Below are 16,120 nucleotides of genomic sequence, written 5' to 3' on the forward strand. Positions count from 1 at the left end.
AATTTATATAACCATATGGATATTTTACTACACACTCGTAATTCAATTTCACGGTTGGTTAGTAATTGAGAAATTACTAATACATGGAAACAGATACATTAATTATGCAATTGATATAAGCTTCATTTGGCTTAAGTAAGATGTCCTATCCTACTAATATTATAAATGTGAAAGTTTGTGAGAATGTATGGATGTATGTTTGTTATTCTTTGGACCGATTTGGTTGAAATTTGGTATGTAGATAGATGACACACTGGATTAACACATAGGCTACTTTTTATCAACATATCACGCGGGCGAAGCCGCTGGCGGAATCTAGTATGTGTATTATACATTATATGCGTTAAGGGGTGGAAATGGCAAGCACTGAAACTGATATTAAGGATTTCTACGTAGGTGTCCTACCTACGTAAGGGTGAATTATGGCATATAAAATGTGGTTAAGGAGCAATATATATCCTGTAAGTAAAGGTAGGTACATTATATTATTATCTGGCACACACATTTTTGTATGTACTTTTTCTTCCTGTATTTGTGTTTGTCTTGTGTTGTTGGAATAAATGTTTTTTCTTTCTTTCTAGATAGACGTGTCTTTCGTTCTACAATCTGATTACCTACGTAATACTTCGCAGATTCAACCACGTTGTGGTCAGTTTCGAGTTAAGCCAGGTGCAGAATCCCAGTATTTCACACAGAATGATTGCTTATCTATTTATATAGTCTGGGCAACAAGATATCCCTTGATAACCATAATTAGATTCAAATATCATGATATTTACGACCAGATAGAGCTTTAGTGGATCAGCCACGCCGAGTACCGATTCACGCATTTGTGAATGATGAAGAAAAAGGGTGTTCACTACGGTGAACAAAATGACGAGCGGAGATGTCATAACGCAAAATCTCCTAAGAAAGTAGCGCTCCAAAATGCAAGTGTTAAGGGAGACGAGGAACATTACTAGCCCTAACCCGCCTGCCGTGAAACTCGTACACTATTTTCAAAATAAAATCATTAATCAATCAAGACCGATCTATGACAAATTGGTTTTGATTTGACAAGGAACCCGAATTCCCCGTTAATTCAATAACTGATCACGCCTACCGTACGATACTTTGACCTACACAACGCCTTCGTGTACGGTTCCTGACCTACCTTATGGCACTCCGTTATCTTTGCTACCTCCGTGGTATTCACATACCCTCTATCAGTTTCCTACTACCCATAATACAACTCCTGATTTCTTGGTGGACTAGATGACGCTGTGTGAACGTGTGAACACTATGGTACTTACCCCCCGAGAATCTCGAAACAGCATGGCAGCATGGTGAGGATCCAGGAAGGCATCTGATCCCCTGTGACGTGCGGTGGGCACATGGCCTAGTGATGACCGACGCTTCTCCGCATCTTGGGATGCCGCTCTACGGAGTTGGGCTCCTGGGAAAGAAGACAGACAAGAAATTAAACAAATGAATAAATCATCTATATCAATACTAATATTATAAAGAGGAAAACTTTTGTTTGTTTGGTTGGTTGTAATGAATAGGCTCAAAAACTACTGGACCGTTATAAAAAATTCTTTCACCATTCGAAAGCTGCATTATCCTCGAGTAAAATAGGCTACATTTTATCCGGTACGGGCAGTAGTTACCACGGGACGCGGGTAAAACCGCGGGAAAACGGCTAGTTAAAAGTAAAATCAAACATTTGAATTGAGAACCTAATCCTCTTTGGTAAGACGGTTAAAAAAGATTAAATAAAACAAATTATTGATTATATTGTCGTCAAGCTTTTGCCATTAAAGAGGCCTCAGTCCAGTCGCGGACCGACAAAGCTGATCATCATATTCGTCAATTGGGAAAAGAATGATTATGAAGGATGAATATTAGGGAGCTCGGACTAACTCTCCTCAGTAGGTATTTATAAAGTAGTAGGAGGGAAGTTATGCTGACATGCAACCTAGTGAAGATTTAAAAATCGTGCGATACATTTCATAATTCCACATTAACATTTTTTCACCATTTCCACCCCCGTTTTTCGAATACCTCTAGATACGTAAGCCTAGGAACTAAATCCACAGGCAAACAAAGCAGGTAATATTTCATAGAAGGAATATTGCATAGTAACGTGTATTCGGCTTGTATTTCACTGCTAGCGGAGCCGATGGCCGTCCATTGAACAAATTGGCTCATACATACGTGGGATGACGGCGGTTATGCCACAATAACTCCCCCAAATTATGCTTTGAATAGATCGTATATTTTTACTATTACAGCATATTCGATTGTATAGTAAGAATATGAAATTGAGAAGATTTTGACCCAAAATAGGCTAGGTTTTGGTAAAAATTAAATGCTACTTGAAATTGTCTTTATTTCGCTATGTTTTTGACAAAGAAATCCTTTAAGATTATTATTCTCAAGCACAATGAAGTTGAGTTACTGATTACCGTAGTAATTAGCAGCCGTTATAAGAGCAATGATCATGAACTTATAGGAACCAAGATTTCAAGGACAACACTACAGAAAGGTACCTACTAGGTATACGTAAGCATACTTTCACTATGTTAAAACTACCATTAAAATTGCGATTGGCGTAAAACCCAGCTGTTAAGAGTAGGTAATCAAAAACGTCATTGACGCTGACGTCATAGAAGTTTAACGACAGCTTTCAAGAAAAGAGTGGTTTAAGGTTTTAAAGTAATTTCTTCCCTCTTTTTATGATACTAAAGAAAAATATAAGTATGGCTTGGCAAGTTGGTTTGTGACACTCCCATTGTCTTGATGTGGGTGCGGGGGACATGACTGTCAATTTAAATATAGAACTCGTATTTACATAGGTACTATAATTTAGCGCATACTATTGGAGTACCATAATATTTTCTTCTCCAATAATAGGTATATGTATACTAAGGCGCATGGTGATAATCCACCACTGACAGTCCTGTCAGTTTACCCCATTTCCCGCATACGTGTCACCACCCCACTACACGCAGACCGCAGTGTCACTAACGAATTTGCCAAACTTTATTTTCCGTCTATATTAATATATTTTGTGACCTAATTTTAATACTGAACGCATTAACTGATTATTCATAAGACTTCGGACCCATAAACAGTCGATAAGTCTAGGTCTGTTGGACTGTTATTGTTTTTAAATTACATTACCGTATCGAAACGATTTATTGCATAACAATATTACTCGGCTACTGTAGCTAGTTATTGATTAGCTAGTTACTTAAGACGCTATTAGTGTAATGAAATAAGTTATTGATTAGATTATCGCAGAAACATATGTAGGAAGAGGGGGGGAAGGATTTAGGTTGCGTGAGTAATTGGACAATAGATCTTACTTAGAAGATAAATGTGCCACCTGAATTCATTTAACAAATATGTCATCTGTACTAATGTCGTAAAGCTAAAGTTTGCCTCTCAGAAATCACTTGATAAAAAAAAGTTTTAGCCTTTAACGAGGCCGGCTAAGGGCTATTTTTTATGCGTAGTGCTAGTTCCCTAAGGACGAGTATAGAACCGCGGTTAAAAGCTAGTTTCCTTATAAATGTTGTAAATTCACAAAATTTTCGAAGCCACCTATAGAATACAGAATATCTTTGGGCACGTTACATCAAAAAACGTGACACTCAGAATATTAACAATTCTTCTTAATTACTATTAACCCTTTCAAGGTGACCTTGTCTATTTGACAAATAAGAAAGAGTGACTTCTGTCGCTAGGCACAAAAAAACTAAACGAAGATAAAGGCCCAAGTTCGTCGACAACATTTACGTCATTCTTACGTCACTTTGCATGCCGTAACACAAAATTTATTGAGACACTATAAAAAAAAACATAATATTTGTCAACGTACATTTTTTGCAAATAATTGATTTCTGTTTCTGTTTTCCTTAAATCAATTGTTTAGTATGAATCTGAATGTAGAGATTCATAGATAACTGGTAAGAAAAACGTACATATGTTTATGCGATCGTTGAACAGTGTTGTCGATATAATATACCAGCCGTTTTCCCGCGGTTTTACCCACGACCCGTAGGAACTACAGCCCGTAGGAACCCTGATAAAATATAGCCTATTTTCAGTGGGGATAATGTAGCTGCCCAACAGTGAAATAATTTTTCAAATCGGTCAAGTAGCTTCTGAACCTATTCTTGATAACCAAACAAATCTATTCTCTTTATAATATTACTGTAGATTAGAGAGAAGTAGAAATAATAGGGTTATTTAGAGTCTGAAATTGTTCCCACAGGGCTAGAGAAAATGCGTTTCGAAATAGCTTATATTTTATATGTAGGCATGAAAATATAGTTCAACAATGGACAAAAGGGAATTTAAAACGCAACAAATGTTGTTTATTTACACAAAGCTTATGTTGACAAGGGGATTACGATGTTGTCTGCTCAAAGTTGAGAAAAGTAGTCACACACAATATCTGAGTACTTTATCGCCTTATACTTTATTTTATACTATTTTTCCTTTTTTTTTCTTAAGCTTAGTTCCACCAGCTTAGTTTATTATGCAATATTTTTGTAAAAGATTGGTGGAAGGTGCAGTGTATAGTTCACTGTGTAAAAAAGACTTTCTGAAATTAGCAATTATCAAGAGTATCGAAGAAGAAAAAAATTGGTAAGTATAGGGGCCTGAGGATGATGATGACGAGTTTAATGTATAATTTGCATGTGTTAATAAGTGGAATGTCAGTATTATCATGTTAAACGATTAAATGACTTTGGTTTTGTTTTGTATAACGGGAATCGCTTCTAAGATTTGTCAAATGAACGAGGAAACGAAGGGTGATTTGATGGCTAGAAATAGTTACCGTATACCCTCCGTAAAAGTAAAATGTGCTTATTCATAGTGATGTAGTTAATTAGCATGCTGATTACACTAGTAATGATATTATGTCATTGACTCACGGTCCCACACTCGAGTCATTTAATTAGGTCAATTTAATTATTTGTTTTAGTGCTAATAGGTTTTGCGGTAAAATCTGGTATACACGGGAAATGAATCATAAAAGGAACCAGTAGGAATAATATTTTCCAGAAGTCAAACGCTTATACTATCACTTATACTATTTATTCAAACGTTATATTACTCATTGTTTTTGTTAATAAAAATGCAATTCGTTATTTTTCAGACCTTCAAATCTGCCTACGTTCAGCAGTGGATGGCAATTGGCTGATATGATAATGATGACGATGAAGATTCTACTGAGAAATTAATTTTAGGCTAAACTGCGAAAAAGAAACTCTAAAACCATTGTATTCCTCTTATCAATGCATCAACGTATAAAGTATTGAGGTTTGGGTGCCTCAAATGCATTTATGACTCGTTAGGTTATCAGCCAGTTATCGCAGTCCTACTATCAAGCCAAGCGTTTCTCAATCGCTGATATGATTAAGAAAAATTTCAATTACTGCATTGTTTCATTGATCAGAACTGCTTATAAATGTGGAAGTAAATTATGGAGGCATATTTTGGACGGAAACCCTAATTTCTAATGCCAAACCCGGCGCGAATCTATAAATAACTATCTAAATGTCAATTCTTGCATCAGCTGAACTTTAAAAATCTATGATGGTGTCATAATATTGTGTAATATGTAAAATATAATATCCCGGTATGAGAACTACAGTCCCACGGGACGTGAATGAAACCGCGGGAAATCGGCTAGTATTATGTAAAGAACTACTTAACTTAATAATAATTTAGAACTACTTAACTTAATTGCATTAATAGAAGTTTTTTGTTAGCTAAACTTAAAGACGCCACCATTACTACGTCCAAAAAAACTCACACAAACATTCGTCCTTTCGATACACAAACAAGACGTACCTAAATACATGTAGGTACTAACCTAACCTAATAAATTCTGAGCAGTCACGACTCGAAACCGGTAGAGGTTAGACCGTACTAATAACACTGAACTCTATTGATAACTAAGAACAAACATCCGATATTGGGCTTTATATCCCCATAATTGAAGCTATAATCGTCTGCGAGCCTTATATGACCTATTGTCGACGTCTATTGTACTGACAAAGGCTATAAATAGGATTCTATATTAAACCCTTTAAGGATTGCGTCCTTGCTTATTAGGTATGTCCATATTTATAAAGGACGACCCTTTCATAATTTATCTGATAAGACCAACCTTACGTAGGATTTTGTTGAAGAAAATATGTGTCATCTACAGTTGTTGGATTTTCTTAAATGGTTTTTTGTATTAACATTAATTGATATTCAAATGGCGTGATATTTTTTGTTATCATAGAGGTACGATTTGAATGCTAGCTGTCGACTGCAACTGCCGACCGCACATACCGCGACAGCATGAATTCGGCCGCAGCTGCACTACTAGTTTGTATGTATTTACATGAAATCGTTTTGGATCGAAGCGGCAGCAGCACGTGCAGTCGCCCTCAGATATCGGCCGATTCCATGCAGTCGCTGCAAGTGCGATCGGCAGTTGCAGTCGACTGCTAGTTTTCATAGTGCCCCTTGAAGTTTGTTTACCTAATAACTATGAGAAGATGATATTTTAGTATACATGACCGTACGCGAGCAGAGCCGTGATCGTAGATAGTGTAATCCATACTAAGGTTATTTATAACTAATGCGAATATATGTAAATCCGACCGTCTGTTTGTTAGCTTACTAGAGCACTTATCTATTCCTTCTCAATTACATAGTTAGACAAACAATTTTGAGATTTAGCTATGCAGAACGGATTCCCAAAAATGTGAGCTAAGACTGTTTATTTTATTAAGTTACATGGTTAGACTAAAAATAGAAAGCAATAAATTATTTTTCTTTGTATCTATGTCATTCAAAGAAAATACAAACCCCCGTGGATATTACCTGCCAATATTTATTGATGTATAAAGCAGTTAGTTTCCTTTGCAGAAAAAAGGAAATTGTCTCATCCAGGTAAAATATAGGTCTTCGTTTCCTCTTACTTACAGTCTATTTTATAAAGGCAAGATTGTTTCTCAAAGTTCACCGGCAGAAACTTGGAAATACATTTCCGATATTCTAATTTAAAGTACAGGAAACAATATTGCCTTGTTGATGACATCGGAAATTGCATTTTACTTGACTCTATTTTTATAAGAAACCTAGGCTTTGGTCACAAAAGAGAGGAAATCGATGCCAGACACAGATATACATGCCTAACTTATTACACTTCAGTTTTCGACGCAAAAGTACGTTGGAAATGACTAAATAAAACTGTCAAGAACGCAATAGCACCAATATTACGGGCATTACGATTTTCGGAAAAACGTCATGAAATCTGTCATTTAATTAATTACCGAAACCGTCTGAACGATTTTTTTTTTTGTTTTAATTACCAGTGCGACATCAATGAGAGGTCGTCCCGATTTAGGGAGGAGAGTAAAAACCTAAAAAATGTAATGGCCAATTCATTGACGGCGTTGCTTATTTGATTTGTTCACGTTTCGTTTTACTTATTCAGATCTATGCCATATAACTTCATTACGATAGCTTTACATTAAATATAGTAGTAGTAATCTCACCTAGATTCCACACTTTTTCAGCAGTTAATAAAAGATTCTTATATTCTGTTTAAAATAAGACTACAGGTCTGATTACGACTAGTCTTACATAGTAGAAATATCAATAACCATAATTCTGAAGAACTAACTGAAGTTCCACAGAACAGCCTAGATTTGAAAAGTATTGCATTTCCAACAACATCGTGGAATCTATAGAAGCTAGTAATTCGATCTCGAGAGCATATTGATTTAAAACAGATATTGGATGAAGCTCCGCTAATAAGCCCTTATTACACAAAGAAATGAAGAATAAACCTGCTATTTACTCTGTCTCTATAAAAATAAATATGCAGAGAAAATTGGTACAATTAAAATATACTGTTACAGCCTGTTTACTGTCCCACTGCTGGGAACAGGCCTCCTCTCACACGGAGAAGGATTGAGCATTAATCTAATTGAAATTAAAGAGCATAATTAAAATATAGCCTGTATTAAAATACATTTCACAGCAACACGAAATAAATTAACCATAGTTTTCTTTACAACATAGACAATAACATTATTCATTACAGCCGTCTCCATGGCCTAATGAAGTTAGTGTTGCAGCCACTTGACAAAGAATACACTAATGTACCTTTTAACCTTATTAATTAGGCAACCGTTACTATATCTAATAACTTTATAATGTGATAGATTGGCTCTCAATTATGTTCATAAATTGGCTAGCTTCGTTCTGCGAATCTTGTGTGCATTTAGAAATAGGTGCAGATAAAAATATCTTATTTTTTGTGTTTCTTTATTTATTTAATGTATTCTAATTGTTTGTCTACCTATTCAATATATTGCAAATTAAATCTACATATTTACAGAAATAAAAAAGGAACTATGTATCAAAAAATTAATTCGCATCGCTGTCAGAGGGGATTGGTCCAAAAGGCTGGCTGCATTGATATTCTGAATGGCAAGAAAAAATATATTAATTTGCACTCAAATAGGTAGACTACATAAACACGAGAAGACCGAAACCACACTCACTATTTCCAAGGATAGATTCAAAGTCAAAGGATTTATTTGCAAATAACATGAAAGATATAGGGAACAGAATTTTAATTAGTTCGGTATCGAATCATGATATAAGGATTAGTTTCTCTTTCCATTTAATATTTGTATTTACAATTTTACACAAAGTCAGCTTATCGTTAAGTTTGTAGTTAATTAATATTAAATATAAAAACTTTGCCTTCATATCTAATCAATATATACCTGTGTATGTTACGTGTAACTTGTATAAAATAGTGTATTGATGCATTTATTGCAAGAGAAAGGTGGAAAACAATACTTTTAGCAGACTAGCTTCCGCCAGCGGCTTCGCCCGCGTGATGTATCGATAGAAAGTAGCCTATGTGTTAATCCAGAGTATCACCTATCTACATACCAAAGTTCAATCAAATCGGCCCAGCCGTTTTTGCGTGATTGAATAACAAACATACATCCATACATTCTCACAAACTTTCACATTTATAATATAAGTAGGAAGGAGGATATAAACGTTAACATCAATCACACGTCAATAAACATTGTCTCATCCTACCATCCGAAACGAACAAACACACAGAAAAAATAAACTATCAAAAATCTACATTAAAAAATCTTTTGCTCTTTTTATCAACTGGACATTAAAAAAACTATCTGTAAAATAAATATTGCAAAACGAAACCGGAATCGAATCGAATGAAATGTAAATATACAGACAACCTGAAAAAATCCAATCACAATTTTCGGACAGTAGAAAAATAGAACGATTTTATTCTCTGACAGGTACCCGTCCGAATTCTGTGTACCCAGTAACCCATTTAATTGAATCATTAAATTAACCGTTCCCTAATTGATATTCTAAATACGCTTAATTGTCATAGTGGCCGGCTTTTGTCGCATCAGGAATTTGAACACGACTTATATTGAAAGAATACTTTGATCTTCATCGCTCTTGACTCTAAAATATAGCAGTTTTATAGATCAGACTTGATCTTTCACACAAAGCATAGGTCCCTATAGGCAACTATGCACGTACAAATTCATGATATGCTCTTGATTTCGCGAATAAAAAAGCAAGAAAACGTTATTTCATCGGGAATAGTCAAGCGATGTAATTTATCTCTGCAACAAAGACGCCTTTTCCCTTGAGAAATGCTAGTAATTATTGAATACAAATTAAATAACTTTTACACCACAACCCAATTAAATTGGCACAAAGCCTTCATTAGCTATAGTAAATAAAGTTGAACAATATTAATGAACGTAACGAAGTTTTATTAAAATAGAAAAAAATTCTTCATTAGGTATTTCTTTTCTTTCGCTATCATAGTTAATGCACTTTAAATTAACTTGTATTGTATGCGAGAGCAATTTTAGCTTCTTCTAATTAAATACTAAGTAGCATTTAGATTTCATTATAAGCAGAAACCGTTTTAACATTCAGGGAAAACTTGGAATGACACTGAAACTGTCGTAAAAGTACAATGTCGGAGACATGTATTAATTAAGAACTTTTTGCATATTCAAATCCAATCGTTTGTGACCTCCAATGCCAACAGAAACCCAGAAAACTGGCAAAGGTAATTAACTCAAATAAATAATTCAAATACATTCTTCAGGAGTTTTGGGAAATTCAATCAAAGGCGTGAAATCGGGGGTGAAAATCGGGTGCCAAGGTGGAAAATCTCCCGTGAAAACATGACCGTATTAGGTATACCATTTACATCTATTATACAATTTATGATTCTTCCGAAAATTTACTTACAAACTTCTTGTGAAAAATTTGAAATGTAAAAGAAAATGCTGTTTGCGAAATTCAAGGAATTATTCAGTATCGTTATAAGATTTACTTCAAGCAAGATCTTGAGGCTTTTATATCGGGTGTGTCGTTCATAATCACATTAAATGAAATGCGTTAATCTACTGGTTAATATATGTCAATTAACACAAAGATAAAAGAAAAATACGTAAAAATAAAAAAATGTTTTTTTCAAACAAAGTAAATGGAATAAAAATGTGCAAAAATTAGAACACCATATAAAAGTCAGTTATTACAAACAAATGAAATTCTCCCTTGAAAACTGACAGCTGTCAACTGATCAAAACATACGATACTCCTAACTTTATCTCTGCTTTACACATGATGTTGTAAATTATAAAAACGAAAAATTACTCCTGTGGTTAAACCACTGAATGGATTAGGTTATTTTTTTTACAATTCGCCATAGAATATCATAAAGTATTTGCGATATGATTTAATGTGATTGTGAACGACACACCCGATATAAACTACTATATTACACGGTGAGGGCACAAAATGACTACAAATGCCTGGTTAAATGACACCAAGGTTGAGATAATATATAGCAGTTACATGCACGTACTTTATTAGAATGATTCCATCTTTGTCTTCCTAATTTGTCAGTAGTACGACAGTAACTGAGATGCATTATAAAGGACCAGTTAGCTAATATAGCAATTTACTTTAATTTACAATATCATTAAGGTAAAATAATAACACATCTTAACAAGAAAAAATATAAGTCTTTGTGAGCCAGTCGCCTACGGCTCAAGAAAACCACTGTTAAGTTAGAAAATTGGATTTAAAAAGTCGTAGTAAAGAGTCATTTTGAGAAAACTGACGTTTATATTATCAGTGAAGTTAGGCCTGAGTATTTGATGTCAGAAAACAAGTATTCCGCACATCAGAACGCCAAGTTGCTGAGCATGCATAAGACGACTAACTTTGCTAAGAACGGCTGTCAGACTTTCAGGCTCCGACTACCTGTAACTACAGATTACTTAGTAACTACTAACTAACAGATGTATGACTGACGGCCCAGACCTAGGTAACGAGTGAACGTAGTTTCCAAGTCTGAGAGTAGTTCGAATTGACGAGCAAAGTTACTGTTTATACATAGTCTAAGCTATAAACTTTGCCTGAGAAAGTATATGCCTTCGAGTACATATAGTAATATAGTAGTTTTATGCTGACTTTATAGGGAGCATCGTAAACTTATTTTTAAGTAATGTAAGGTAAGTAAGTATAACATAGTCTAAGCTAGAAACTTTACCTGACAAAGTATATGCCTTCGAATAAGTTTTAAGCTGACTTTAGAGGGGGCATCGTATACTTATTTTAAGTAACCTAGGGTAAGTAAGTATTATACAAAGTCTAAGCTAGAAACGTTACATGAGAAAGTATCAAGCTTGGAATAAATTTTATGCTGTCTTTGTAGGGGGCATCTTAAACTTATTTCTAAGTAATAGGTATTATACATAGTCTAAGCTAGAAACTTTACCTGAGAAAGTATCAAGAAGGTTTAATGCTGTATTTAAAGGGGGCTTCATAAACTTATAACTTCGCTTCGAAGTTTATATTGACTTTATCATTAACACATTATACGATCGGCATGTGGCATGTGTCACATATATATAAAATAGCAATTCAATCAAACAGCTAGCCCTTTAACAGAACAACGCCATTTAATCACGTTTAGCCGACTTGTTGATTGTTAGGTTCAACATTACGACTAGTTGACAATAACCTAACCACCATAATAAACTTAAAAAATGTGCTAAGGATATAGGGCCACCCGATGCGATTAAAAATGTAGTTTGGTTAGTAACAGAAATCAGTTTTCGCATTCAAGGAATCTAACCTAGGATAGATGATCGTACTTAATTCAATTCAACTAGGTTTACGAGATTGTTCTTTCCTATTGCCACCTGACGCCCTCTCTATACACCTATCTATGTATATTTTGCAGATATCCTATGTCCGGACTTAATTAAAAATAACTTCGTAAATATTTGCTATAAGAAAGCGATAATATCAGACCATTTCCAGTTTTGCAGTCATTGTCATCGCGGCCTTCGCAGATATCAAGGAAAACGTGCGTATGACGCTATCTTTGTCGATACGAATACTGAATTCCTGCTTACTATTCTCAATACTTTCGGAATTGAGGATAGAAATAGTCGTTAATAACTGGTTTAGTACGTAAACGTATAAAATATGTAGTCCCTTTGTACAGTCGGTAGTGAAAAAGGTGTGATATTAACAAAGGTATTCACAATTCCATACCCTTTTGTGTTACTGTGGGAGCATTTTTCTTGCACTCGATTCCAGCCGACTAGAAGTTTTATAAAGGTGTTTGTTCGAAGAGGGCGTATATTCATATTGTAGGTTTATATTCCCAAAAAGCATAAGTACCACTATTTGAAAATGCTGAAGTAGGAAAAAAATCGAAAGAGCTTGTCTTACTTAAATGACTCTTTCCACTCGGTTTTATATACTTTAGATTTTGAGCAGTATCCTCAGTTAAGCGGGGTGTTGGACCAGAGTTATAATGTGGCCATTCACGACTATGGGTACTAAATAATAAAACTAAGTAAATGGGTTAAGGTCATGTCTCTACAAAGTTACTATAACAGCGTCTTTATATACACTTTGTTGACAGATGCCAAGATAACAATATTTACAAGAACCTCAGTGGGTGAGACAGACGGAATCCAGACAGAACATAAGACGAGTTCAGAAGACGTTAAGGTTATCTAACACGTGAATAATGGACAAAGGCTCTATTATTATAAGCTATTTTCTTAGGGCTATAATTAATGACTGGATGTAATACTGGGATTTGGTAATATTCCCGACAACATTCATTATCTTCTTTGTTCTAAATATCTCATCTAATAAATACATATCGTATTCAGAAATTATATTATGGTAAGCAACAAACACGGTGTTTGTAGGTTGAAGGTGTGTCTTCTCATAAAACTATGAGAAAGCGAATATACTTAAGTGATAGGTAAATTTTACAATGCCTTGCTTATTTGTAGAAACTATCAAGTACTGCATAATTTAGATTGAACCAATTAGATACGTCTAGAACCATCCTCAAGTCTTTATGAAAGTTGAAATATGGTTCTATCAAATTAATGTTGAAGACACAGGATGCCGCTATTATTAAGACGAAGCCTGAGAAGGCTGCAGATTCTAATAAGAGGTTATTCTGAGTAACAAAGTTAGTATTCTCACTATGATTCAGTACAATGGAAACGAGCCTTATAATACTGAAGCTTTTGATAGTCCAGTCAGGAACTCAGTGAATTTCACCTCTTGCATTAAAGATTTGCATATTTAGCAAAGACATCGTTTAACATGGCTTTCTTTCCTATTTTCTTTATAAATTATAGTACCGATATTTTTTCGAATTGCAAACCATATATTTTGATCACTTGATTGCGTAGAAATGACACCACAATTACCCTGATAAATAATTAGTCAAAATGATGGTCTTTCAATTTATAAGCTTATCAGTGACGTTGAATCTTGGTGTAAAATCATAGTCATTGTCGATCGTGCGAGAGTTTATCAATATTGATGATACTGACGAAAATAATCGTTTCAACACACTTTTATCAGATACTCATATATACCCCGGCGGGGCCCACCAAGGCTAAGGACTGCCGGGGCTGAGGGATTGTTCAAAAGAATTACCATGGCCCTGATACATAAAAGTCTTAAGAAGGAACACGATGGTTTTTAGTCAGTAAGAGTCAGACACTCCCTCACGAGGGGTCATTGATGATTGCCCATCAAAAAAAAAGGTACTCCTACATGTTAATAGCATTCCAATGGATTATAAAATAATTCGTGCGGTCATTCACAGATGACGTGCAAAGCGCATCGGTGCTCCCATTTTAAAATAAACGCAACGTTGCATCGGCGCCAACTGAATATAATTTGGTATAATAAGCGTCATTGAAGCACATACTAATTAGTGTTCAGTATGGTAATGATATTTCTTCTTCAAATATAGAAATTGACAAAGTTAATAGTGAATGAAATGCAGCTTTCCTAACTTTCGACACGCACGCTGCAGTGTGTATAGATGACCTCGATTGAACTGACAGTAGAAATATTAATTGTCCGAGGTTTGAGTTAAAACCCGTTTATTATTGAAAAGCCTATTAAGAGAAGTATTATAAAAATAACCACTAGAAAACTTGTTTATGTTGAAGTTACTAGATGTTACCGAGAAATCGCAGCTGAATTCAATGAACCAATAATAAAACCAAACGAATATCAAATGAATGCGTGTCAGTGTTATATTACGTTCAACAGCATCATACACACGACCGCAAGAAAGTGTGCTGTGAAAGTCCTATCCGATGCGAATCGGAGCGAGCATGTACAATTAAACAAAAACGAACAAACCTAAATCAGATAACTAATATCTGTTTCCTCATAAATAGTAATCTAATGACGTAAGATGAACAAGATGACCTCAAACTACAATAGTAATGGAAGTTGAAGATTTATTTATTTTAAACACGCTCATGCGCTCCAACCGTATAAGAGGATTTTAGTAATGATAATACGCTCCGCGGTCTTTTGTTCATAGTACGTTCCATACTGTGCCTGAGCAATTTACTTCAAAATGCGATTATGGTTGCAAACATTGTAAGCATTATAGCTAACGTCATTTGAAATCTAAACTGTAAAGCGAAATTATAGCGATGAATAGATACAATACCTTCTCTCAATATTTCATCGAAAATTTGGTAGGTAGCCCCGCAGTCCTCGAGCACTTGTCGCTTTAGAATTTTGTGCGTGTGATCACCATCGAGAGACTTGGACCGAGAGCGGAACTCCTCACTGTCCATAGCAGGAGCCTCGTCGGTACTGGTTGCCGGTACAGCGCAAGAGCCTCGGCGACCTTCCCCACTTTCGTGCCGCCAGTGCCCCACTTTTTTCCCAAACGTTCGAATCAAGTCTTGTATCGTATGATGCTTGTGACGATGTCCGCTGCCGTTTGACTCTGACCCTCGCCTTTCATATCTACTATCCTTCACCGCATCTTTATGTTGATCTTTTTCTTTGCAGTGATCTTTTTCTTTACTCCCCGTAATAGTTTCGGCTAACTTTTGAGCAAAACTTTTATTATCATGACGATTCCTATGGCTCAACTTTGAACTGGAAATTTCACCATATCGCTCACATTTACTGTATTCGTTTTCTTGTATATCGTCCATAGCGTCATTAAAAAGTGGTGATACAAAATTTCTATAGTCATTGCGTGGAGTATGATATGTGTTGACGCTGCTGTGATATCGGTCGCCATCGCTTCGCTGTCGTCTGTAGTCTGGATGATGGGTGTAATAGTGCTGCGAGGGGGACCCTCTCTCCATAACATCGCGAATATAACTGGCAAAGTTAGGGTAGCGGTCGCGGGGACTATATGCGAATTCATAAGGACTACCCGAACTAGCCCGCGAGCCGGCCGGTGCACCGGAGGCTCTCGGGTGAATTGGAATAGGCCGAGCACCTGACGACGTTGATGACGCGGTGTCGTCATTTAACACATTACGTGAATCAGTTGCACTCAGCCAGCTGTCACTACTGCTGTCGTCTTTGTCCTTCGGCGGAGTGGACTCCCGATGATGTTTATGGAAAAAATGCGAGAATCCGTGCATTTTGAACACTGTCGTCTATTTAAACTCTGTCTCGTAACACCATTTTCCTTGAATATTGATCAGATCTC

General features: G+C 35.6%; 1 protein-coding gene across 1 annotated transcript in view; it reads right to left on the reverse strand.

Annotated features, from left to right (window-relative positions):
* LOC110373889 (uncharacterized) overlaps positions 1–16,120 on the reverse strand; it is a 112,027-nt gene that overhangs the window by 45,724 nt on the left and 50,183 nt on the right. Inside the window, 1 exon segment of the mRNA XM_064036709.1 lies at positions 1,293–1,435. Coding sequence (XP_063892779.1) covers positions 1,293–1,435 — 143 coding nt within the window.

Source organism: Helicoverpa armigera, chromosome 1, assembly GCF_030705265.1.
Source record: "Helicoverpa armigera isolate CAAS_96S chromosome 1, ASM3070526v1, whole genome shotgun sequence".
Classification (NCBI taxonomy): Eukaryota; Metazoa; Arthropoda; class Insecta; order Lepidoptera; family Noctuidae; genus Helicoverpa; species Helicoverpa armigera.